Here is a 24,707-nt window from a genome sequence, read left to right as displayed (position 1 = left end):
AAATCAACAAACAATAGATCAAAATAGAGATAAACCACTTGATGGAACAGAATGGCTCTCAGGCCAGCAATATTTGATTATAACCTAATACTGGGAGTTAACAGGGGCAGTATAAAAGCTGCCTTAATCTTCGTGAGCCAATAGACTTAAATATTCCAGATTCATTGATAAGGTCATCCCTCTTATGAGGTATTAATTTATCCTTGTCCCATGCCTAATAACCTCCCATTGATGGAGATATCCTTATGTTGTAACATAGCTACGTGGAAAAACACTCAAAGCTTTATATCCATGCTATACTTAAAATAAACCTCCTTACTATTATAATTCAACCCTAACAAGGGTAATAGACTGACTGCTACATAATATTAATGCAAAATAATCCTAATGCCTGGATGCGGTGGCTCACACCTGTAATCCGGCACTTTGGGAGGCCAGAGCAGGCGGATCACCTGAGCTCAGGAGTTTGAGACCAGCATGGACAACGTGGCAAAACCCTGTCTCTACTAAAAAATACAAAAATTAGCTGGGCATGGTGGTGCAAGCCTGTAGTCCCAGCTACTTGGGAGGCTGAGATGGGAGGATCACTTGAGCTGGGGAGGTGGAGGTTACAGTGAGCTGAGATCACGCCACTGCACTCCACTGTACTCCAGCCTGGGTAATAGAGTGAGATTCTGTCTAAAAAATTAAAAAAAAAAAAAAAATCCTCATGAAGATAATGGTAGATCCTTTTTAGATTTTACCAATGACAGCATGCACTATTAAAAACATCAGTAATCTCAGTGCTACAAGAAAATGTCTCTATAAATGTAAAAAGCAGATTACTAAAATTACTTATATAATGTAGCTCCATTTGTTTAAAATAGAAAAAAGTCTGGATGAATATACACCAAGACATTAACAGTGGTTATGTATGCATTGTGAAAGCATAGCTCTACTTTTTAAGTTGTTCAATGTTTTAATAATTCTTGCAAAGAGCATGTAGTGCTTTTTATAAGAATTAAAAAAAAATAAGATACTTATTACAAATTATTTTCTGCCTCTTAACTACCCACATACATTGTGGAACTCACTTCTAAGACCTCTTTCCTATTCAGGTCCATCCCAGTTTTCTTCATGGGCCCAGTTTTCTTCACGGGCCTCATTACTGTCGACTGCCAAATCTAAAACTCAAAGGCAGGACAAGTGAGGTGGCTCAGACCTGTAATCCCAGCAATTTGGAAGGCCGAGGTAGGAGGACTATTTGAGCTCAGGAGACCAGCCCTGGGCAACATGGTGAAACCCCCTCTGTACAAAGAATACAAAAATTAGCCAGGCATCATGGCATGGGCCTGTAGTCCCAGCTACTTGGGGGGCTGAGGTGGGAGAACTGCTTGAGCCAGGGAGGTTGAGGCTGCAGTGAGCCATGTTTGTGCCACTGCACTCCAGCCTGGGCAACAAAGTGAGTCCTTGTCTAAAAAAATAATAATAAAAAACAAATAAAACTCAAAGGCAAAGAAAAATGCCCTAAAAATAGTGTTACCTCTACCATTAATTATTACCTGAGCCAAACACTTAGGACATCTCCAGTCTCCCTTGGGAACATCATGGAGAGGTGGGATCAAGCAAAAGGTATGGTAACTGTCATCACAGCCATCACACAACAGTAGCCGGTCTTCATCATTGCCACTGCCACATAAAAGACAGACATACAGGTCCACCTGTAGCAATAAAAGTGGGTACAGAACAAAGGAACATGAGCTATTATTTGATTTTCTAAAATTCTAGAAATGAAGTGGATCTGAGACATAATCTAGTCTCTACATCCTGCTACAAATGCTTCAACCTCTATAAAGGATGTTTTAAATAAAAATGTTTCGCTTTCTACGACGGATATTTCGCAATATCTCATGCATACCAAATCTAAAGTGGAATCTCCTAGCTTTCTCAATTGTGATGTGTTTAAAGTTTGTTATTTAAAGACCTAGTTTTTAGTAGGTTCCAAAACAACAACAAGATGCTAGGGTTATAGGCCAAGAATGGTGGCACATGTCTGTAGTCCCAACTACTTGGGGAGTTGAGACACGAGGATTTCTTGAGCCTGGTAGGTCAAAGTTGGAGTGAGCCCTTATTGCACTACTGCACTCTAGCCTGGGTGACAGAGACCCTGTCTCAGGAGAAAAAAAAAAAAGATACCAGGTAATACATTACCAACCTAACCAAAAGTAGAATATATGAAGGAAAAATACAAGTTTTCCATATTTAAAACAAAACTGTTTTAAAGTTAACCACATTAAACTACCAATTTACGCCTGGCACAGTGGCTTAAGCCTGTAATCCCAACACTTTTGGGGGCCCTGGCAGGACTGCTTGAAGCCAGGAGTTTGAGACCAGCCTGGGCAATATGGCGAGAAACTGTCGCTACAAGAAATTTAAAAAAGAAAAATTAGCCGGGCGTGGTGGTGCACACCTGTGGTCCCAGCTACTTAAGAGACTGGGGCAAGAGGATCCCTTGAGCCCAGGAGTTCAAGGCAGCAGTAGCTATGATTGTGTCACTGTACTCCAGCCATCTCTAAAAAAAGTAAAAATAAACTACCACTTTTAATTCTAATTAAGGCGACATGGTTAAGAAGTCACTCACAGCATTGGTGGCTTTTTTAGATCGGCTCTTGGGCTTTTCCTTCTCATTTTCTACAATATAATCTTTCCTCTCAATAGGTTCTTGCTTGATGCTACTCTTCATTTCTTTCTCTGTAGGAGGCAATCCAAAATTAGCTCTTTATGATGCTTTTCTCCACTTCCTCAACTCATCATCTCCCTCCCAAAGCACATACTGTACACAAACATAATTTCATGTGTGTTTTCACATTTTAGTAGCAATAGCACCCAGTATACTTTATTCAAGGGCTCAAATGCTGATTACTTCATGATAAAATGCAAACTCTTGTGCCATTTAAATTTCAGGATGTAGGTTACTTCTGGAGATGTCCCTCAGGTTTGTATGCTTTCAAAATAGGAATTAGAGTTTTCTTAAGACCAACACATAACATATACTGATGAAATCAAATTCCTCTTGGCCATGACTACAAGAGACCAACAGTTCACCAACTATACCTCCTCTACATAACACATTATCTCTCCATGATCTAAGATGACTTCCTGGTCATCCTCCTGGTCTCCAAATTCCTGGTTCTGAAGACTGAGAAGTTTGGCGAAAACATCGGCTATCAATTACTGAACTATCATGTGGTAGGCATTGTGCTCAATGCTTTCCATAAAGTATTTAACCCTTCACAACAAACCCATTTCAAAGGTAAGAAAACTGATGTTAAAGTAAATCAAGAAACATCTCTAAGGTTACATAACTAGTCAGCGGTTGTGCCAAGATTACTGTACTACTTTATAGTGTATCTCTATTACTTTCCACTGCATTGTGCTGCCTTTCCACTAGCTCACTAATCCCTAGGTTGAACAAATTTTAGTAACTTCTTAATTTGTATGTGCCTCCTATATAGGATATAAGATTTCTCTTAAGAGAATCTCAAATTCACCTCTCACAGTGACTTACATCAAGTGATAGCCAGGCAAGTAATTAACTACAATTCAGATTTAGGAAGCATGTCTGTTTGCCTTGCCTGAAATAAATCTATTAGACGTTCGGTCAAAGGCACCTATGTTTTTCACAAATTACTTCTTTTAAGTAACTGCATTGAATCAAATTTCAAAGTAGCAACTCACTACAGCTGAGAAACTCATCCACACTCCTAATATGCATACATATAGTTTCTGTTTCTCTCTCCCACTTGTCAGTTAATTATGAGAACAAGGACACTGTTGATATATTAAGATTTTATTTCTCAAAGCCCAACCCAGTGACTACTATGTACTGGCTGCTCTAATGTTTACTTTTTAATTTTTTTCTATTGACTTTTTCAGCTTATAATCTTTACTTATGAATAGTTATTTTTACTTTATTTACTTTTTCTTTCCTATTCATTGATAAATTTTCTTACCATTTTCACATTTTGGAGTTGGACAACCCATTCGACGTCTCAGATTATGAGTTCTGGCTTCTGTTGTCTCCTCGGGTTCTATTTTAATATTCATGGCCTTAAAAAAATTGTCATATACATGAATATTTCCTTTAAGAAGAAATAACCTTTAAAAATCCAACTGGAATCTCAAGGTGACTATATCCTACCAATTGCCTCTATTAACAGGGCATTCAAAACATACTTCTCTCTCTTCCTAAGGAAGAGAGCTCACCTTTGAAACTACTATTAAAGCATGGATGAGAAATTTAAAAATAGGGAAAAGTTGGCCAGGCACAGTGGCTCACACCTGTAATCGCAGCACTTTGGGAGGCCGAGGCAGGCAGATCACTTGAGGTCAGAAGTTCAAGACCAGCCTGGTTAACAGTGAAACCCTGTCTCTACTAAAATTACAAAAAGTAGCTGGGCATGGTGGCACACACCTGTAGTCCCAGCTACTTGGGAGGCTGAGGCAGGAGAATCGCTTGAACCCGGGAGACAGAGGCTGCAGTGAGCTGAGATGGTGCCATTGCACTCCAGCCTGGGTGACAGAGCAAGACTCTGTCTCAAAAAAAAAAAACCAAATAGGGAAAAGTCAAAGGATCAAGAACAAATTGTGGCTGGGCAAGGTGGCTCACACCTGTAATCCCAGCATTTTGGGGGGGGGCCAAGGCAGGTGGATCACTTGAGGCCAGGAGTTTGAGATCAGCCTGCCATCATGGCAAAACCCCATCTCTAACTAAAAATACAAAAATTAGCCAGGTGTTATGCACAACTGTGGTCCCAGCTACTCAAGAGGCTGAGGCATGAGAATTGCCTGAACCCAGGAGGCTGAGGTTGCAGTGAGCCGAGACCACACCACTATACTCCAGCCTGGGCAACAAGAGCCAATCTCTGTCTCAAAAAAAAAAAAGAGAAGTGTTTCTATTCAAATTCGGAAGAACAACTCTTATTTTCCTCCTAGAAGGTTCTTGGTTCTTATCTATTTGCTTTATGCTTTATTCAATCACTGCACTAAGCCAAATCCTAAGTAGTTATATAAATGTCATAATTCCATTAGCCTCTAAGAGTTTGCTGACCTCTTCCAAGGTCTGTCAGTATTTATAGAAAGTTTTGCTTCCACAATAATTTTCCATAAATTATTTTAATAAACTATTATTATAAACTACACTTCTAACATCACTAAACTATTAAGGGCTCCCTCCTCATTGAGGGTATAGAAGCCAATCTCAGTTTCTATTATTTCTCAAAGTGCTGATACTTATTGGTAAAGCAAATAAAACCATTTTGTGGTAATACTGAAGTATTTGTGGAACTGTGCTTTCTCACTTTGCCTGTGTTTATTCATACATTTTAAGGATGCCCACTGCTAAAAGAGTTTATTCCATGGGCAATATCATTACTCTCGGGTGTCATCAAGGCAGATGTAGGCATCCACAGCACTGGGGCATCTCTTATATATACATTTATAAGATCAAGAATATGCTCAAGAAAGAACTGATTCATAGATTAATTTACTTTAAACATGCTTATGGGCTTCAAATAACCATATTTTCCTATTCTGGGCAGTCTCCTTCGTTCAGAAAAAGTGAATCACTAAATTTTTTTCCTGTCTCTAACTTACCAAAGTGAAAAACAATTCTCTTATTTATCTATTTCTTCAGAAAACAAAATGGCTGATTTTTTTCATTTTTGATAATTATTGAAAACCAGTTACTGATTTAGTATGATTAATGCAATATGAGGCTTCCCAGCTCTAAACAGTTCCCTATATATTATCTCTGAGTCCTAAAACTCACATATCCATCAGGCTAGGCAGGAATTCAAAACCTTCATACCTCTGGTATGGGAACAAGATCACTAGAAAAATACTCTTCTTCCTTTCCCAGGGAAAGCTTCTCAAAGCAGAAAAATCTTAAAGCAAATAATCCTTCTCCAGCCTGGACAACACAGTGAGACCTTGTCTTTATTAAAATTTTTTTTTAATTAGCTAGGCATGCATGGCATGCATCTGTAGTTCCAGCTACTTGGGAGGCTGAGGTGGCAGCTATCACCTGAGCCTGGGAGTTCAAAGTTGCAGTAAGCTATGATCATGCCACTGCACTCCAGTCTAGGTGAAAGAGCAAGACCATCTCTAAGAAGAAGAGGCTGGGTGCGGTGGCTCACGCCTGTAATCCCAGCACTTTGGGAGGCCAAGATGGGCGGATCACGAGGTCAGGAGATCGAGACCATCCTGGCTAACACGGTGAAACCCGTCTCTACTAAAAATACAAACCAAATTAGCCAGGCATGGTGGCACACGCCTGTGGTCCCAGCTACTTGGGAGGCTGAGGCAGGAGAATTGCTGGAATCTAGGAGGCGGAGGTTGCAGTAAGCCAAGATTGCGCCACTGCACTCCAGCCTGGGCAACAGAGCGAGACTCTGTCTCTAAAAAAAAAAAAAAAAAAAGAAGTCTGAGAAAAGTGACTTTAACTGTCTTCTAACCACTCTGTTTAAAAAAACTCCTAATCTTCATGTTTTCTAGCCTTAATCTCCATTAAACAACACCCAACTTTGTGAGGGTAATGGGCAATCCAAGTAGGAACACAGGAACACCAATTCTTCCTAAGGCCTTGACTGGTAACAAGCAGCTGTCTGTCCAGGCAGCAAAAACTTAGTTAGAAAGACTTCTTCGATTCCTTACCCCTTTGATGGTACAATTCACCCAGTGTAAAAGCTGGAATACAAACAGCATCCCTTTGTGAGATTAACAAGGTTCAAAACTACAAAGAGCATACACATGAGAGAAATCCAGTGCCAGATAGCCATTGGTATTAGGGCTTGAGAATTCCTTCTAAGTTAACCACATGAGGCTCTTACCTCTGCTCTCATGCGTTTTGCTCGTCGGGCTGGAGGGCACGTTTCCGAAGGCTGCACAGACTGCCTCTGGGGAATATCATGGGGTTTGTACTCCTTGTCCTTAGTGTCTGTGGTCAGGTTTGGCTTCTGCAAACACTAGAAATAACAACTGTACTGATAAATTCCCTCCTTTTTGTTTTCCACATCATAAGTTTATTGACAAACATATCTAGTATGCCATATGAGTTCGAGTTTGATCCACTTCCAGAGGCTGCACCTCTTAAAATGCTCTTCATATCTGTTAAATGGAGGAACTGAAACATCCTCATGTTTTAAGCAGTTGGTGTCTTACTACAAGGAAGGGTGTAGCAAATGCAGATCCAAAGTACAAACACAGCTTAACTAGTAACGACCACTTGTTTTCCACTGAAAATGGCAAATTCTTCCCAGGGCCCTCCTCATAGTGGCTCCTACGGACCACAGAGGTTGTGAACCTCCGGATGCTCTGGCCCAACATAGTGCTGCTGGAAGCTCTGCGAAAGGCGCAGAGACCGAGGATGGATGAAATGGCAGCACCTCACCAAGACCTTTTATTCACGACCTTGTTCCCCGGTGCACAAGGACTGAAAGGATTCCCTCCTTTTTTAATCTTAGAGAGTTCCGGTGGATTTTTGTAAGGTACATTTTACAACTATTTATGTAGACAACAGGCCTACAATTTTTAAAAATCTAAATAAAAATAAAGACAAGTCTGTGGTTACCAACCACATACATACACCTATACAGGTTTAAAACATTAAAAAAATTTTTAACAGGTGGTGTTGCTTTGATTTTTCATTGCTGACATCATCAGGTTACAACAGGCCATAGCAGTCTCAAGGCATTCCCAATGAACCACTTGGAATTATTTGTGCTTGGGACTGTCCGTTAATGCCAGGTCCATATTGTTAGAAAGGCCCCTTATAAGCTCCCAAAACAATTTTCCATATTAAAAATCTCATTTTTAACAAGTGTTTGGAATAAAAAAAAAATAGGGAATCCAATATGTTTTCCAGATTTTACAACTGTATAGTTTCAGATATAACTAGCAAAGTTATCATCCAAAGATATCACCTGAATTGAGAAAACAGGTCATTTGACTAAAGTAGTCTTCCCCACTAGGGTTTCCATTTACCACAGTACATCCCTACAAAGTCTAACTTGCAAGGCAAAGATCAATGGGTAGCCCACAGCAATAACTTTGGTTCTGATCAGAAATGCATCTCTTCTTGCTTTGCTTTTTCTTTTTAGTTTTATTCTAAGCTGGCTAAAGGAGGGTATTTAATGCCAATATAACATTAACACAACAAAATATTGCCACCAAAGCTAATATGAATTTCAGGTAAGTACTACTTTTTCGTAACAGGACCCATGAACATTATGAAAAATCTTCGTAAAAGTAAGTTCCAAAAGTAACCCTCTGAGGTGTGTTGCAACAGCTATATTTGGAATGAGACACATGGAAATAACAACCTTCCTGAAGCACTAACACTATGGGCACAGTTACTACCATAGAATCTCACTAATGAGATTCGCCCCTTTCCCCCTCACATTTGCAGAAATACAGAGACTGGGGGAAGAACAAAATAAAGTACAAAGCAACAAAATGATAAAATTTATTTCTAATAGTTAAGAAATATGATATACTATTAAAAAATACTGACGCATTACTTGTTAACAAGTAATAAATCTACCACTGGTAATAGCGCCCTATAAATATTAAATATTCTGCTCATTCTACTTAAACCTACATATTGATTTGATCCAGAAAAGTTAACTATTATATTCTTTTTTTTTTTTTTTGAGACGGAGTTTCGCTCTTGTTGCCCAGGCTGGAGTGCAATGGCGTGATCTCGGCTCACCGCAACCTCCGCCTCCCAGGTTCAAGCAATTCTCCTGCCTCAGCCTCCCGAGTAGCTGGGTATTACAGGCATGCACCACCACACCCGGCTGATTTTGTATTTTTAGTAGAGACGGGGTTTCTCCATGTTGAGGCTGGTCTCAAACTACTGACCTCAGGTGATCAGCCCGCCTCAGCCTCCCAAAGTGCTGGGGTTACAGATGTGAGCCACCGCACCCGGCCTACGGCCTATTATATTCTTTTTTTTTTTTTTGAGACAGAGTCTCGCTTTGTCACCCAGGCTGGAGTGCAGTGGCGCCATCTTGGCTCACTGCAAGCTCTACCTCCCGGGTTCACACCATTCTCCTGCCTCAGCCTCCCGAGTAGCTGGGACTACAGGTACCTGCCACCACGCCCAGCTATTTTTTTGTATTTTTAGTAGAGACAGGGTTTTACTGTGTTATCCAGGATGGTCTCCTGACCATCCTGACCTCGTGATCCACCCGCCTTGGCCTCCCAAAGTGCTGGGATTACAAGCGTGAGCCACTGCGCCTGGCCGCCCAGCCTATTATATTCTTAATAGTTAAGCATTTACATTCTGAAAAAAGTTGGTCAGGCGCGGTGACTCAAGCCTGTAATCCCAGCACTTTGGGAGGCCGAGGCACGTAGATCACTTGAGGTCAGGAGTTCGAAACCAGGTTGGCCAACATACTGAAACCCCGCCCTTACTAAAAATACAAAAATTAGCAATGGGATTACATGCTTGTAATCCCAGCTACTCGGGAGACTGAAGCAGGAGAATCGCTTGAACCCGGGAGGCGGATGTTGCAGTGAGCCGAGATCATGCCACTGCACTCCAGCCTGGATGACAGAGCAAAACTCTGTCTCAAAAAAAAAAAAAAAAAATTATGAGACAAATTAAACACCCAACAATTGAGAGAAACAAATATTTTGTTTTTTAAAAAAATTAGTATAGAACATTGCCTTCTATTCTGTAACAAGTCCTCAGTTGAGCATTTAGAGTATGTTTAATGAAAGCATGCAGAGGAGAATAAAACCTGTTCATCATCTAAATTAATCCCCTTTATGTATCCAATGTACTTTCTATTTGAGACACAAAAGTATGAATGATTAGGAAAATACTAATTGAGCTGAATCACATAAATTGTATTAAGCAGATGATCACAAATTCAGATACTATATACGTGGTTCCTATCTCCTACTAGTTAGTCTCAATGGTTCCATCATCTATGGTCAGCTTGGTTCTGTAAGGACTTTGCAGATCTAAGAAAATCATGCCCTGTAGTTTTTTAGAATAAATATGAAGAGCTTTATTATTTTGTTCCAAACCACAATTAAAAACACACACGATATGGTTTTACATCTAATATTAACATACAGATGCTAATTTTAACCTTTACTTGAGAAACTAGGACTTACAGGTGATTAATATCATCATGCCATAATCACATCAACCCAAAGGCAGAGCAATCCCTTAAGACATTTAGAAAACATGATGATGCAAGATTGAGGCCTCTGTTCCACTGGAACAGTGTATCAACTTTTCTCAAGCTTCCTAAAATTTAACTTACACCCTACTTCACCCTTTTGCAATAATTCCTTTACTGTACACCTGTTTTTTAAGTATATGTTCTTCAATTCTTCTCTCCCTAATAACTATTTCAAAAATCAGAAATAGGTGTAAAAATTTACATACAAGGAATGTTCATCATAGTATTATAATAAAAAACTAGAATCGACCCAAACATTCTACAATAGAAGACATCAAAATAAAGTCTGGCTATAAAAAATGGATTGCCACAGTCATTAGAAATTGCATTTCAAAAACTATTCAATGATATGGCAAATGCTCATATGATTAGTAAAAAAAACCTTAAGATGCAATGATGTATATGAAGAGTACACTTCCAATTTGTGAATGTATGCATAAAAATAGCCCTGAGAGAAATAACAGGTGGAAGGATCAGGAGTGATTCACTATAACTTCCATACTTAGGAAGAGTTCAAGAAGAGAAAATTAATCTACTATGGGCAACTGTATCTAGATCTGACTATAAGAGGCAAAAAGGTTCCACATTCAACATTCTATTTTTTATTTTTTATGTTTGTTTATTTATTTATTTTTTGAGACAGTCTCATTGTGAGTCTTGTTCTGTCACCCAGGCTGGAGTGCAATGGCATGATCTCGGCTCATTGCAACCTCTGCCTCCCGGGTTCAAGCAATTCTCCTGCCTCAGCCTCCCAAGTAGCTGAGATTACAAGCGCCTGCCACCACATCCAGCTAATTTTTTTTTTTTCTATTTTTAGTAAAGACGGGGTTTTGCCATGTTGGCCAGCCTGATCTCGAACTCCTGACCTCTGGGGATCCACCTGCCTCGGCCTCCCAAAGTGCTGGGATTATAGGCTTGAGCCACGGCACACAGCCTATTTTTTATTTTTTTAATTTTTTTTTTTTTTTTTTTTTGAGACGGAGTCTTGCTCTGTCACCCAGGCTGGAGTGCAGTGGCACAATCTCAGCTCACTGCAACTTCTGCCTCCTGGGTTCAAGTGATTCTCCTGCCCCAGCCTCCCAAGTAGCTGGGACTACAGGTGCGCACCACCACGCCCAGCTAATTTTTGTATTTTTAGTGAAAACAGGGTTTCACCATGTTGGCCAGGATGGTCTCCATCTCTTGACCTCATGATCTGCCCACCTTGGCCTCCCAAAGTGCTGGGATTACAGGCGTGAGCCATCGCGCCCAGCTCACATTCAACATTCTAAACAATTTCATCCATGGGCTCACTAAACATTCACACAATGTATTAAAAAAAAAAAGTTTTGAATGTCAGATTGGCTACTTTCTTCTAGGCTAAAAAGTGTTCACCTGGAATCAATAAGGGAGAGAGGGAAGAAAAACAAAATCTACTGGATTTAAGCATTACAGATGGTGTGTTCCTGAGTGTATAGTATTAGGACAGGACTTTGGTTAGTGATTTACCCCTCAAAAACTATGTTATTCTCTTCCTACCTCTACAGCACAGAAAACAATTCTTAAAGTTATAGGGCTCACTGCTGTAGTCCTAAAATAACTCAAAGGATGTGAATGGATAATGACACCCCTCTTCTTTCTACCAAGGCCTGGAAATAAATGGGAAGCTTTTACAGTACTGTTTTACCTAAAAGTTTTTAAGTGAATAATTTCACAAATACCATTTTGTCAGAAATGAACATGGCTACATAGGAGTTACTAGAAGAGGAACCCATTAGCTATGTAGCATTATAAAATCCCCTTTTACCATATCAACATTCTGACAATCTCCTTAAAAATCTCAGCTGGCAAAAGAGAATAGGTAGGCAAGTTATTTCACAGCTTATACCTTCATATGACAGCCAGGAATACTTCAGCAACTTTAAATTTAAAGAGAATGCAAAGTTGTAACAAGTAGATAATAATCAACTCCTCAGCTTTGGACAGTAAAAAAATTTCCTCCACAATCTTATTCATTCCAGAAACAAACTTCTAAGTATAGCTGCTCTCAAAGCAGAACAAAAACACTAAAGGAAAAAACACAAAACAAGGTCTTTTTTTTTTTTTTTCCCAGACGGAGTCTCGGAGTCTCGCTCTTTGCCCAGGCTTGAGTGAAGTGGCACGATCTCGGCGCACTGCAACCTCCACCTCCCGGGTTCAAGCGGTTCTCCTGCCTCAGCCTCCCTAGTAGCTGGGATTACAGGCACACGCCACCATGCCCAGCTAATTTTTGTATTTTTAGTAGAGACGAGGTTTCGCCATGTTGGCCAGGCTGGTCTCAAACTCCTGTCCTCAGGTGATTCACCTGCCTTGGCCTCCCAAAGTGTGGGGATTACAGGAGTGAGCCACTGCGCCCGCCAAAACAAGGTCTTCTAAAACAAGGTCTTCCAAACACAATCAAGGCTTTTTCATTTCCCTGAAAAGACAAGGTACCAATAAGTAGTAAGATAAAACAAGTTAAGGCTAGCCCCCAAACTTACCCTTAGGCTGTCTCCAGACAGGAATAAGTTGTAGGGGTTGAGGATTCGTTCATAATGCCCTCTGATATGTGAGCCCACTGCTTTGCCAGGAGCAAACCCCATCTTGGTGGCAATTTTGGTCCATTTTCTATCCTTGCAAACAACTGCAAATCCACCTTCTTCTGCAACTAACTGTTAAAATAGCAAAATTAGAAACAACTATATGGAAGTCACTTCTAGTCACACCTAAGTATGACTCCAAGGGGAAAATGTTCTTGGCTATGGTTATCTTTTAAAAACATGTTTTGCCAATCAAATATATATATACATATACATATATACACACACACATATATATACACACTATTAATTTTAAGTTAGAAATTTTAAACATCTCTCTTGACAACATGGTCCATAAACATTTTGTCCCCTCTAAGCTACTTTTCACATCCCCAAAGCAATCATGTGGAAAGAACCAGGTTACCTAAAACTAAATCTCTACCAAAGAAGGGACTGTAATACTTGGTCTTACTCTGGGCTCTTAAATAAGTCTCCAAAAACTAAAGACTAGGATGCATGCTAGCATGTTTGATGGAAAGAATGTAAATTTCAGAATCAAATGGGCCTGGTATTGAATTATGGCTCAGCTTTTTTTTTTTTTTTCTAAGACGGAGTTTCTCTCTTGTTGCCCAGGCTGCAGTGCAATGGCGCAATCTCGGCTCACTGCAACCCCCGCCTCCTGGATTCAGGCGATTTTCCTGCCTCAGCCTCCCAAGTAGCTGAGATTACAGGCATGTGCCACCATACCCGGCTAATTTTGTATTTTTAGTAGAGACGGGGTTTCAATATGTTGGTCAGGCTGGTCTCGAACTCCTGACCTCAGGTGATCCACCCACCTCGACCTCCCAAAATGCAGGGATTACAGGCATGAGCCACCACGTCCGGCCATGGCTCAGCCTTTTTTAGCTTTTTATCACCCTGAGCCTCAGTTTCCTTATCTGTAATAAAAAGAAATAGCTTGCAGAATTTTTGTAAAGTGTGAAAATGAGAAAAACAGGTGGCAGCAAAATATTCCACAAGGCTTCAAGATCTGATGATCCTCCTCACTCAACTGACTTGAGAATCTCATTTCACACATCTCAAAAAATAGGTTTATTTGTTCTTTCTTTTTTGAGACAGGGTCTCGCTCAGTTACCCAGGCTTGAGTGCAGTGGTGCAATCACAGCTCACTGCAGCCTCCACCTCCTGGGCTCAAGTGATCCTCCCTCCTTAGCCACCCAAATAGCTGGTACTACAGGCACATGCCACCACGCCGAATTTCTAAATTTTTTGTACAGACAGGGTTTCCTTATGTTACCCAGGCTGGTCTCAAGCAATCCTCCTCCCTTGACCTCCCAAAGTGCTGAGATTACAGGCACGAGCCACCTGGCTGGGCAATAAGTTCCTTTTTAAGGCAAAGAAGATCAAATTCATTCTGTCAGTAAGATTATAAAATAAGTAAGATGGTCATTAGCCCTTTACCTTATTAAGCTGAAATAAGTCCAAGATCTTCCTCTCCACATGTGGAATTTTCAGAGTACTTCCCTGTAATTCCCAGTACTTTGCAATCTGGTCCAAGAAATTCAATTTTACACGAGTTTGGGCCTAAAAGACAAAGAATTGAGTTTTCATCTCATTTAGCTTATTTTAAAGCTCCTATTACCTGCCCATGTGATATTTTATATTTTCTTTCACAGAATATTTAATACCACCTTAAAAATTTTTTTTTAATTTAATGCTCTTTCAGCAAAATCATATACCACTTTCTACATTCAATGAGAAACAGCCAAAAATACACAAAATAAAGCTGGTAAAATAATTATACATGGCCGGCCAGACATGGTGGCTCACGTCTGTAATCCCAGCACTTTGGGAGGCCGAGGCGAGCAAATCACAAGGTCAGGAGTTTGAGACCAGCCTGGCCAACATGATGAAACCCCCATCTCTATTAACAAAAATCAGCCGAGTGTGGTGGCGCATGCCTGTAATCCCAGCTACTCAGGAGGCTGAGGCAGGAGAATTGCTTGAACTCAGGAGACAGAGGTTGCAGTAAGCTGAGATCGCACCACTGTACTCCAGCCTGGATGAGACAATAAGACTCCGTCTCAAAATAATAATAATTATACAGCTGGGTGCAGTGGCTCATGGCTGTAATCCCAGCACTTTGGGAGGCCAAGACGGGTGAATCACGAGGTCAGGAGTTCAAGACCAGCCTGGGTGACATGCTGAAACCCCGTCTCTACTAAAAATACAAAAAATTAGCTGGGTGTAGTGGCAGGCGCCTGTAATCCCAGCTACTCAGAAGGCTGAGGCAGGAGAATCGCTTGAACCTGGGAGGCGGAGGTTGCAGTGAGCCAAGATCACGCCACTGCACTCCAGCTCAGGTGACAGTGCGAGACTCCATCTCAATAAAAAAGAAAAATAAGGCCGGGCGCGGTGGCTCACGCTTGTAATCCCAGCATTTTGGGAGGCTGAGGCGGGCGGATCATGAGGTCAGGAGATCGAGACCACGGTGAAACCCTGTCTCTACTAAAAATACAAAAAAAATTAGCCGGGCGTGGTGGCGGGCGCCTGTAGTCCCAGCTACTCGGAGAGGCTGAGGCAGGAGAATGGCGTGAACCCGGGAGGCGGAGCTTGCAGTGAGCCGAGATCGCGCCACTGCACTCCAGCCTGGGTGAGAGAGCGAGACTCCGTCTCAAAAAAAAAAAAAAATAAAAAATAAAAAAATAAAAAAAAAAATAAAAAAGAAAAAAAAATAAAAAAGAAAAATAAAAAAATAATAATTATACATGGTCGGGTGTGGTAGCTCACACCTGTAATCCCAGCACTTTGGGAGGCCAAAATGGCCAGATCACTTGAGGCCAGGAGTTTGAGACCAGCCTGGCCAACGTGGTGAAACCCCATCTCTACTAAAAATACACAAATTAGCTGGACGTGGTGGTGCACGTCTGTAATCCCAACTACTCAGGAGGCCGAGGCAGGAGAATCACTTGAACCTAAGAGGCAGAGGTTGCAGCGAGCTGAGATTGTGCCACTGCACTCCAGCCTTGGCGACAGAACAAGACTCTGTCTCAAAAAAAAAAAAAAAAAAGTGTGTATACACACACACACACACACACACACACACATTAACTCAACAAAAATTTAATTCAGGCTGGGCATGGTGGCTCATGCCTGTAATCCCAACACTTTGGGAGGCCGAGGCAGGCGGGTCACTTGAGGTCAGGATTTCAAGACCAGCCTAGCCAAAATGGTGAAACCCCACCTCTACTAAAAATACCAAAATTAGCCGGGCTTGGTGGCACACACCTGTAATCCCAGCTACTTGGGAGGCTGAGGCAGGAGAATCTCTTGAACCCAGGAGGCAGAGGTTGCAGTGAACCAGGATCATGCTGCTGCACTCCAGCCTGGGCGACAGAGCGGGACTCCATAACAAAAAAAGTAAAAATTTTAATTGACTTTTTAAAAAAATTTAATTCAGCCCCTACCACGTGACAGACAAGGAATTAAACACTCAGTAAACCTTCCTGTGATGTAAGTAGGCACTCTAAAAGGAACTTCAGTAGTACTGTAAGCACAATTCCATATTATTGTTTAAAATTATGTGGCAAGTAAATAAGCTTTTATATGCCCAGGTTTGGGAGGCAGAGGCAGGAGGATCGCTTGCGCCCAGGAGTTTGAGACCAGCCTGGGCAACATAGAGGGACCTCATCCCTACAAAAAATATACAATTCTGTGTGTGTGTATCTTCACATATGTAAATATAATATATATATATGATACAGGGTCTCTTGCTCTGTTGCCCAGGCTATATATATATATAATATAAATATGATACAGGGTCTCTTGCTCTGTTGCCCAGGCTGGAGTGCAGAGTGCAGTGGCACAACCACGGCTCACTATAGTCTTGACCTCCCAGGCTGAAGCAATCCACCCACCTCAGCCTCCCGAGTAGCTGGAACTACAGGCACACACCATCACACCTGGCTAATTTTTTAAATTATGTTTTAGCAGAGACAGGGTCTCGCTATGTTGCCCAGGCCAACCCTCCTGCCCCAGCCTCCCAAAGTGCTGAGATTACAAGGGTGAGCCACCATGCCTAGCCAATTCGGTATTTTAAAGATCTGTTCTCTACAGAAAAAAATGTTCTTATTTGCTCAAATACAAATCTAAAAACAGATTTACAATGGTGATTCTACAACAATTTTAATATATTGTAATAATTTCAAAGACGGTCCCCCTGGAATACAGGCAAACAGAACAATAGTGAAGACATTACCTCCAATTCATTCAGTCTCTGGATACGTGGCGTAAAATGAAGTTTATCAACATCACATGCAAATGGTGGCTGCCAATCCTAGGAGAAAGCAAAGGCTCTTACTAGAATAACTTATAAGCATTTGACATTTAAAAATTTGTTTTAAAATTAAAACCCAGGTTAGGTAATTCTTATTCTAACCAATCAAACAAAATAGAACACAGAGTAGTGGTTTCTCAACCTTTTGTCCATGAGAGCAGCAAAATATGTATGAACACTCTTTCCCAAATAAATGATATATCACATATACACCTCTCCCCACAAACCTTCCCACTGAGCAATGTCACTGAGCCTGTTAAAAAAAAAAAAAAAACACTCATTTAGGCAAAAGACAATTTGACTTCTGTATTACCATAGAAGTATCTCATTTTTTATATAACAGCTATATGTCTATAACTTTAAAAAACACATTTAACCTTCCAGTCACATTAATTTTTTTAATTTTTTTTTTTTTTTTTGAGATAAGGTCTCACTCTGTTACCCAGGCTTAAGTGCAGTGGCGTGATCACAGCTCATGGAAACCTCTGCCTCCTGAGCTCCAGCAATCTTCCACCTCAGCCTCCCAAGTATCTGGGACCACAGGTGAACACCACCACACTCAGCTAATTTTTTAAGGTTTTTGTTAGAGACGAGGTGTAGGTACATGTATTGCCCAGATCAGTCTCTAACTCTAAGGCTCCAATGATCCTCCCACCTTGGCCTCCCAAAGTGCTGAGATTACAAGTGTGAGCCACTGAGCCTGGCCCACATTAACTTTTCTTCTTAAATTGAGGGTAAATTCTACAGTGGTGTCAGGGGGAGAAAAACTGACATCCAAATCCAATTTTAAAAGTCATCCTTGGCCGGGTAAGGTGGCTCAACCTGTAATCCTAGCACTTTGGGAGGCTGAGGCGGGTGAATCACCTGAGTTCAGCAGTTCAAGACCAGCCTGACCAACACAGTGAAACCCTGTCTCTACTAAAAATACAAAAATTAGCTGGGTGGGGTGGCAGGCGCCTGTAGTCCCAGCTACTCAGGAGGCTGAGACAGGAGAATTGCTTGAACACAAGAGGCAGGAGGTTGCAGTGAGCCGAGATCGTGCCATTGCACTCCAACCTGGGCAACAGAGCAAGACTTTGTCTGAAAAAAAAAACAAAAATTGTCCTTAATATGTATACTCGTATAGACAATGGTTCTCTAGAGAATTTTCCTATCATGGAAGAACTGCCATCATGAGGAAGTAATCAGACAATTAAAAAAATATATATATACACACACACACACACATATATATGAATTGTTACCTACAAAGGGAGAAAACTGGAAATGAATGTCCACAACAAGAGAACAGCTAAAGGTATAAAAATGTGTTAATAGGTTTCAGTCTGGGATAATGAAAGGGTCTGGAGGTAGCCAATGGTGATGGTTGTACAGCAATGTAAATGTACACAATGCCACTGAATTATATCCTTAAAAATGTTTACAAAGGCAAAAATTTAATGTTATGTACATTTTAATATTTTAATACAATGAAAAAAGCAAAAAAGGAAAAATGTACCCTGTAGTATAGATCTTTTATTTATTTATTTACTTATTTATTCATTTTTTGGAGACAGAGTTTCGCTCTGTCACCCAGGCTGGAGCACAATGACGTGACCTCAGCTCACTGCAGCCTCCGCCTCCCGGGTTCAAGCAATTCTCCTGCCTCAGCCTCCAGAGTAGCTGGGATTACAGGCACGCGCCACCACGCCCAGCTAATCTTGTATTTTTAGTTGAGACGGGGTTTCACCATGTTGGTCAGGCTGGTCTCAAACTCCTGACCTCAGATGATCCGCCCGCCTCGGCCTCCCAAAGTGCTGGGATTACAGGCGTGAGCCACCGCACCCAGCCTAGATCTCTATTTACTAATGTGGAAAGATTTTCCCTATATATGGTCGGGGGAATGAAACAGGCTTTACAGTAGAAAAATAAAACACTGGCTGGGCGCGGTGGCTCATGCCTGTAATCCCAGCACTTTGGGAGGCTGAGGCGGGCGGATCACGAGGTCAGGAGATCGAGACCATCCTGGCTAACACGGTGAAATCCCGTCTCTACTAAAAAATACAAAAAAATTAGCCAGGCGAGGTGGTGGGCGCCTGTAGTCCCAGCTACGCGGGAGGCTGAGGCAGGAGAATGGCGTGAACCCCGGGGGACAGAGCCTGCAGTGAGCCGAGATCGCGCCACTGCACTCCAGCCTGGGTGAAAGAGCGAGACTCCTTCTCAAAAAAAAAAAAAAAAGAAAAAGAAAACACTGGAAAGCTATCTAGAGCAAAAAGGCTCACAATGGTGGCTGTCCTTAGTGGTAGGGTTATAGGTAATTTTACATCCTTGTTTGTTTTAAATATAATCCAAAATACCTTAAATATTTATTAAATAATAAATGTATTATTTCAGATTGTGTGAATATATTAATGAGGAAATTCACAGCCTTTAAACTCAATTTTATACCAAGTTTATCCTAAGAAAACAATTCAACCCGCCAGGCACAGTGGCTCATGCCTGTAATCACATCACTTTGGGAGGATCACGAGGTCAGGAGATCAAGATCATCCTGGGTAACACAAAAAATTAGCGGGGCATGGTGGCACGCAGCTGTAGTCCCAGCTACTCAGAAGGCTGAGGCAAGAGAATGTCGTGAACCCGGGAGGGCAGTGAGCTGAGATCGCGCCACTGCACTCTAGCCTGGGTGACAGAGCAAGACTCTGTCTCAAAAAAAAAAAAAAAAAAAAAGAAAGAAAAAAGAAAACAATTCAACCAGAGTTGAATGGCCAGGCACACTGGCTCATGCCAGTAATCCCAGCACTCTGGGAGTCCGAGGCAAGCAGATCACCTGAGGTCAGGAGACCAGCCTGGCCAACATGGCAAAACCCTGCTTCTACTAAAAATACAAAAAAAATTAGCCGGGTGTGGTGACGCATGCCTGTAGTCCCAGCTACTCAGGAGTCTGAGGCAGGAGAATCGCTTGAACCCAGGAGGTGGAGGTCGCAGTGAGCCGAGATCATGCCTTCACTGAGTAAAAAACTAGAACAAAAACATGTATTAGGTTGGTGCAAATGTAATTGCAGCTTTTGCCATTACTAAAAAAAAAAAAAAATACATATATATGTGTGGCAAAAGCTGTAATTTTGCCATTACCTACACACACATATGGCAAAAACCACAATTACGTTTGCACCAACCTAATAACATTGCGTTGAATTTCACATATGCAGATTTTAAATAATATCACAATAATAAGGAGAAAAGAGGCTTTTTTAACATTTCAAATTTGTGCTGCTGGAACTTATCATTATAGATTGCTTTTAGTTTAGAATAAAAATGACGGCCAGGCACAGTGGCTCATGCCTATAATCTCAGCACTTTGGGCGGCAGCAGCAGGAGGATCACTTGAAGCTAGCAGTTTGAGACCAGTCTCTACCCGTCTCTACCAAAAAATGTAAAAATTAGGCATAGTGGTGCAAACCTGTAGTCCTACCTACTCAGGAGGCAAAGGCAGGAGGATGACTTAAGCCCAGGGGTTCAAGTTTACAGTGAGCTATGATTGTGCCACTGCACTCCTGCTTGGGCAACAGAGCACGAACCTAGCTCTAAAATAAATACATAAATGAAATTTTGTTTTGTTTTAGTGATAACAAAGACTTCAGTAAAAATGCCCGCCAGTGATGCATGATAAAATGTTAAGCTAAAAAGCAAAGGTAATTATGGGTAAGGTCTTCAAGTGTTTAACATAGTTGTATTGCCTTTTTATGGTTAATGTTTTAAATGTCAGTTAAAAAATACTATACTTTAGCCCGGGCACGGTGGCTCACGCTTGTAATCCCAGCACTTTGGGAGGCCGAGGCGGGCGGATCATGAGGTCAGGAGATCGAGACCACGGTGAAACCCCATCTCTACTAAAAATACAAAAAATTAGCCGGGCACGGTGGCGGGCGCCTGTAGTCCCAGCTACTCGGAGAGGCTGAGGCAGGAGAATGGCGTGAACCCGGGAGGCAGAGCTTGCAGTGAGCCGAGATCGCGCCACTGCACTCCAGCCTGGGTGACAGAGCAAGACTCCGTCTCAAAAAAAAAAAAAAACGAAATACTATACTTTGTTAAAGTTAAAAAAATTACCTCCATCCCAAGTGAAAAAGATTAAAGTCTGATTTATTTTTGTTTAGCTCAATAACTAAAAGCTAAAGTAATGTGTTTAATTTGTACAGAACACATCCTAGCAAAAGAAAATCACACTGCTTCTTGATATTCTATGGTAGGCTAACAGGAAGCCTTTATATTGCTCAGAGCTTTGCTCCTAGTGTGTTATAAAAGCTGTTGGTTTTCAGAAATGAATTGATCTGGTTAAGGTGAGATCAAAAGCATATCAAAAATAATGTGTCAGAATATAGAAGTAAATGTTCAAATATTTAGTCTTAACATACTTTCAAAATGGCCTGAAAATTTTAACAACTAAGACTTACAGGTGATATATAATGTTATTCCCTGATTGATCAGATAATATGCCTTCTAATCCCAAAACACAATTATAAAGATATTAATTTGATGTTCTCAAAAGCCTGTATATTAAAGCTTTACAAATTAAAATGAGCTTCTATGTATGAATATATACACAGTATGCTTATTTTAGCCTAAAGCTAAAATGAATCCCGAAAATGATTCATCAAATGGAAATTAGTACATATCTGCTGATAAGGATGCTCATACAGTGGGTATAATATGTTTAAAACTAAAGAAATAGTTTGAGAAGATCATTTTTGCATGAAAAATGGATCACTACAAACTCTGTCATCTCTTCTGGTTGTAAAGAATGAGAGAAGAGATAAATGTCATTCAGTTTTGGGACATTCACTGTCAGCTGCAAAACTAGACTCCAATAAAAAAAATTAATTTGTAATGTTCACTATCATACGGAACTAAGATACCTTTGGCAAAGTCTGGTCTCAATGGGACATGAATTTTTCTTTTCATTTTAAGTAGAGATGAGGTCTCGCTATGTTGCCCAGGCTGGTCTGGAACTCCTGGGCTCAAGCAATCCTCACACCTAGGCCTCCCAAAGTGCCAGGATTACAGGTGTGAGGCATGGCAGAAGCCAAGCCATGACTTTTAAATGGGGGGTAGGGGAAGCCATTATGAAAGGTAAATATAAGAGATCATAATAAAGCTTCTCAGGTGAAAATTTTGAAAAATAATCCTCAAATTATGTAGCCAAATAAACAATCCAAATCCCCACTGAGGAACATTGTGATAATGTTTAACTTGATGCTTAAGTGTCTAAAAGGAATATAATATAAGCTGGCCAAAAAGTAAAACTTGTACTCCCTACCAATAAAATTGATCATAAATCACTTTTTTCTTTTTTTTGAGACGGAGTCTCGCTCTGTCGCCCGGGCTGGAGTGCAGTGGCACAATCTCGGCTCACTGCAAACTCCGCCTCCCGGGTTCATGCCATTCTCCTGCCTCAGCCTCTCCAAGTAGCTGGGACTACAGGCGCCCGCCACCACGCCCGGCTAATTTTTTGTATTTTTAGTAGAGACGGGGTTTCACCGTGGTCTCGATCTCCTGACCTCGTGATCCGCCCGCCTCGGCCTCCCAAAGTGCTGGGATTACAAGCGTGAGCCACCGCGCCCGGCCGACTTTTTTCTAACATAAAACAGCCTTTTCATACTAACTAGATGTAATAAGAATTTGTAGATTACATGCAGTTCCATATAAATTCCTCGCTGAGATTATTTTAATTTCCTTTACTTTCAAAACTTGAAAGTAAGCCAGGTGTAGTGGGGTTCACACTTTGGGAGGCCAAAAGGGGGAGGACTGCTTGAGCCTGGGAGCTCAAGACCAACCTGGGGGCTGGGCGTGATGGCTCACGCCTGTAAGCGCAGCACTTTCAGAGGCCAAGGCAGGCTGATCACCTGAGGTCAGGAGTTTGAATCCAGCCTGGCCAACATGGCGAAATCCCATCTCTAATAAAAATACAAAAATTAGCCGGACGTGGTGGCACATGCCTAATAAAATACCTCTCTCATTCTTTATAACCAGCTACTCAAGAGGCTGAGACAGGAGATTCACTTGAACCCAGGAGGCGGAGGTGGCAGTGAGTGAAGATTGCGCCACTGCACTCCAGCCTGTGTGACAGAGCAAGACTCTGTCTGACAAGAAAAGAAGAGAAGAGAAAAGAGAAGAGACCAGCCCAGACTCGGAAACATATTGAGGCTCTGTCTCTACAAAAAAAAAAAATTAAGTTAGCCAGACATGGATGGTGGCATGCACCTGTAGTCCCAGCTAATCAGGAGGCTGAGGTGGGAGGATTAATTGAATCCAGGAGGTCAAGCCTGTAGTGAGCCATGATCATGCTACTGCACTCCAGCCTGAGCAACAGAGCAAGACTGTCTCAAAAAAACAAAGAAACTTGAAAATGGTTTTATTTTAACACTTACAAGATAAAGTACAAGAACCGTATTATTTAAAAGTTCAGGCCGGCTGCTCACGCCTGTAATCCCAGCACTTCGGGAGGCCAAGGCAGGCGGATCATGAGGTCAGGAGATCGAGACCATCCTGGCTAACACCGTGAAACCCCGTCTCTACTAAAAAAAAACACAAAAAATTAGCCAGGCGTGGTGGCGGGCGCCTGTAGTCCCAGCTACTCGGGAGACTGAGGTAGGAGAATGGTGTGAACCTGGGAGGCCGAGCTTGCAGTGAGCCAAGATCACACCACTGCACTCCAGACTGGGGACAGAGCGAGACTCCGTCTCAAAAAAAAAAAAAAAAAAAAAAAAAGATAAGTTCAATTAGTTTCTTTAGGACTCAAAAATGTATTCCTTAGGAAGGCAATTAAGTAGAAAGTTGAAGCTTCAAAATCCTCAGAGGCCTGAGAAACATCAGGTAAACATTTTCCTCAGTGCCAGCATTAACTTAACAACAACTAAAAGCAGATTTAACTGAGAGAAGTGTTTAAAAAATAAAATCAACCACTGTGAGAACAACTTTCAAAAGATGCTGAAGATTTTTCCAAAAAATGCCAGGAAAATTCACTCTGTAGAGGATCTGCTATTAATATATTAGAATACTGTTTTTATCCTTCTAATTTAATATATTATAATTATTACATAATTATATAAATAATATATCCACATATTTAATATAGTAGAATACTGTTTTTATCCTTCTAATTATAGAAAGGCTGTCATTTTGAGATCTGATAATTAGCAAAATGAAAAAGTGTATGCTCTGCAGAGGCTATGAAAGTTGGCTCTAACTCCCTGCAGACAAAACCAACTAGAAATCAGTGTCACAAAAGCACATTCTTGTTAGTTTACCAAGAATAACATCAACTAAGGACCAAAGCATTGTTTTAATTGTATATGTTCTATGAAACCCAGTCATCATAGAATAAATGCACTTGCAAGTTAGCAAACCTTTCAGGTGAGGATGACAAAATTTAACTTTAATATAAAGATCAGAATAACAAATACATGAAACATAAAAGACCACTTTCTCATCAAGTGAATGGTTTTAGGTCAGTAATATGCCCTTAAAACACCTGCACAAATGCAAAAGGTAGAACCAGGTCTATCACGACCATTATAAACTCCTATAAAAGACAAGCAGAGTTAACTATTTATGAGC

General features: G+C 41.1%; 2 protein-coding genes across 10 annotated transcripts in view; both read right to left on the bottom strand.

Annotated features, from left to right (window-relative positions):
- The window catches only part of KDM5B (lysine demethylase 5B), an 80,841-nt gene that overhangs the window by 29,439 nt on the left and 26,695 nt on the right, over positions 1-24,707 (bottom strand). For 7 of the 9 annotated variants that reach the window (XM_055234942.2, XM_055234946.2, XM_055234951.2 and 4 more), the window contains exons 2-8: positions 17,034-17,111; positions 14,237-14,359; positions 12,737-12,907; positions 6,870-7,004; positions 3,993-4,089; positions 2,621-2,730; positions 1,542-1,700 (exon numbers count right to left, since the gene is read on the bottom strand). In XM_055234942.2, the coding sequence (XP_055090917.1) occupies positions 1,542-1,700; positions 2,621-2,730; positions 3,993-4,089; positions 6,870-7,004; positions 12,737-12,907; positions 14,237-14,359; positions 17,034-17,111 (873 nt within the window). Of the gene's footprint in view, positions 1-1,541; positions 1,701-2,620; positions 2,731-3,992; positions 4,090-6,329; positions 6,438-6,869; positions 7,005-12,736; positions 12,908-14,236; positions 14,360-17,033; positions 17,112-24,707 lie in introns of all 9 variants that reach the window. The other 2 variants (XM_055234943.2, XM_055234950.2) reach the window with 2 other exon arrangements.
- On the bottom strand, positions 7,017-8,980 carry LOC129458753 (cytochrome c oxidase subunit 7C, mitochondrial-like). Its single transcript, XM_055234961.2, has one exon. The coding sequence runs from the start codon at positions 7,363-7,365 to the stop codon at positions 7,174-7,176; it is 192 nt and encodes a 63-aa protein (XP_055090936.1). The 5' UTR covers positions 7,366-8,980; the 3' UTR covers positions 7,017-7,173.

This window comes from Symphalangus syndactylus, chromosome 19 (assembly GCF_028878055.3).
Source record: "Symphalangus syndactylus isolate Jambi chromosome 19, NHGRI_mSymSyn1-v2.1_pri, whole genome shotgun sequence".
Classification (NCBI taxonomy): Eukaryota; Metazoa; Chordata; class Mammalia; order Primates; family Hylobatidae; genus Symphalangus; species Symphalangus syndactylus.
Note: the sequence above shows the minus strand (reverse complement) of the source record. Positions and strands in the feature narration are given on the sequence as shown.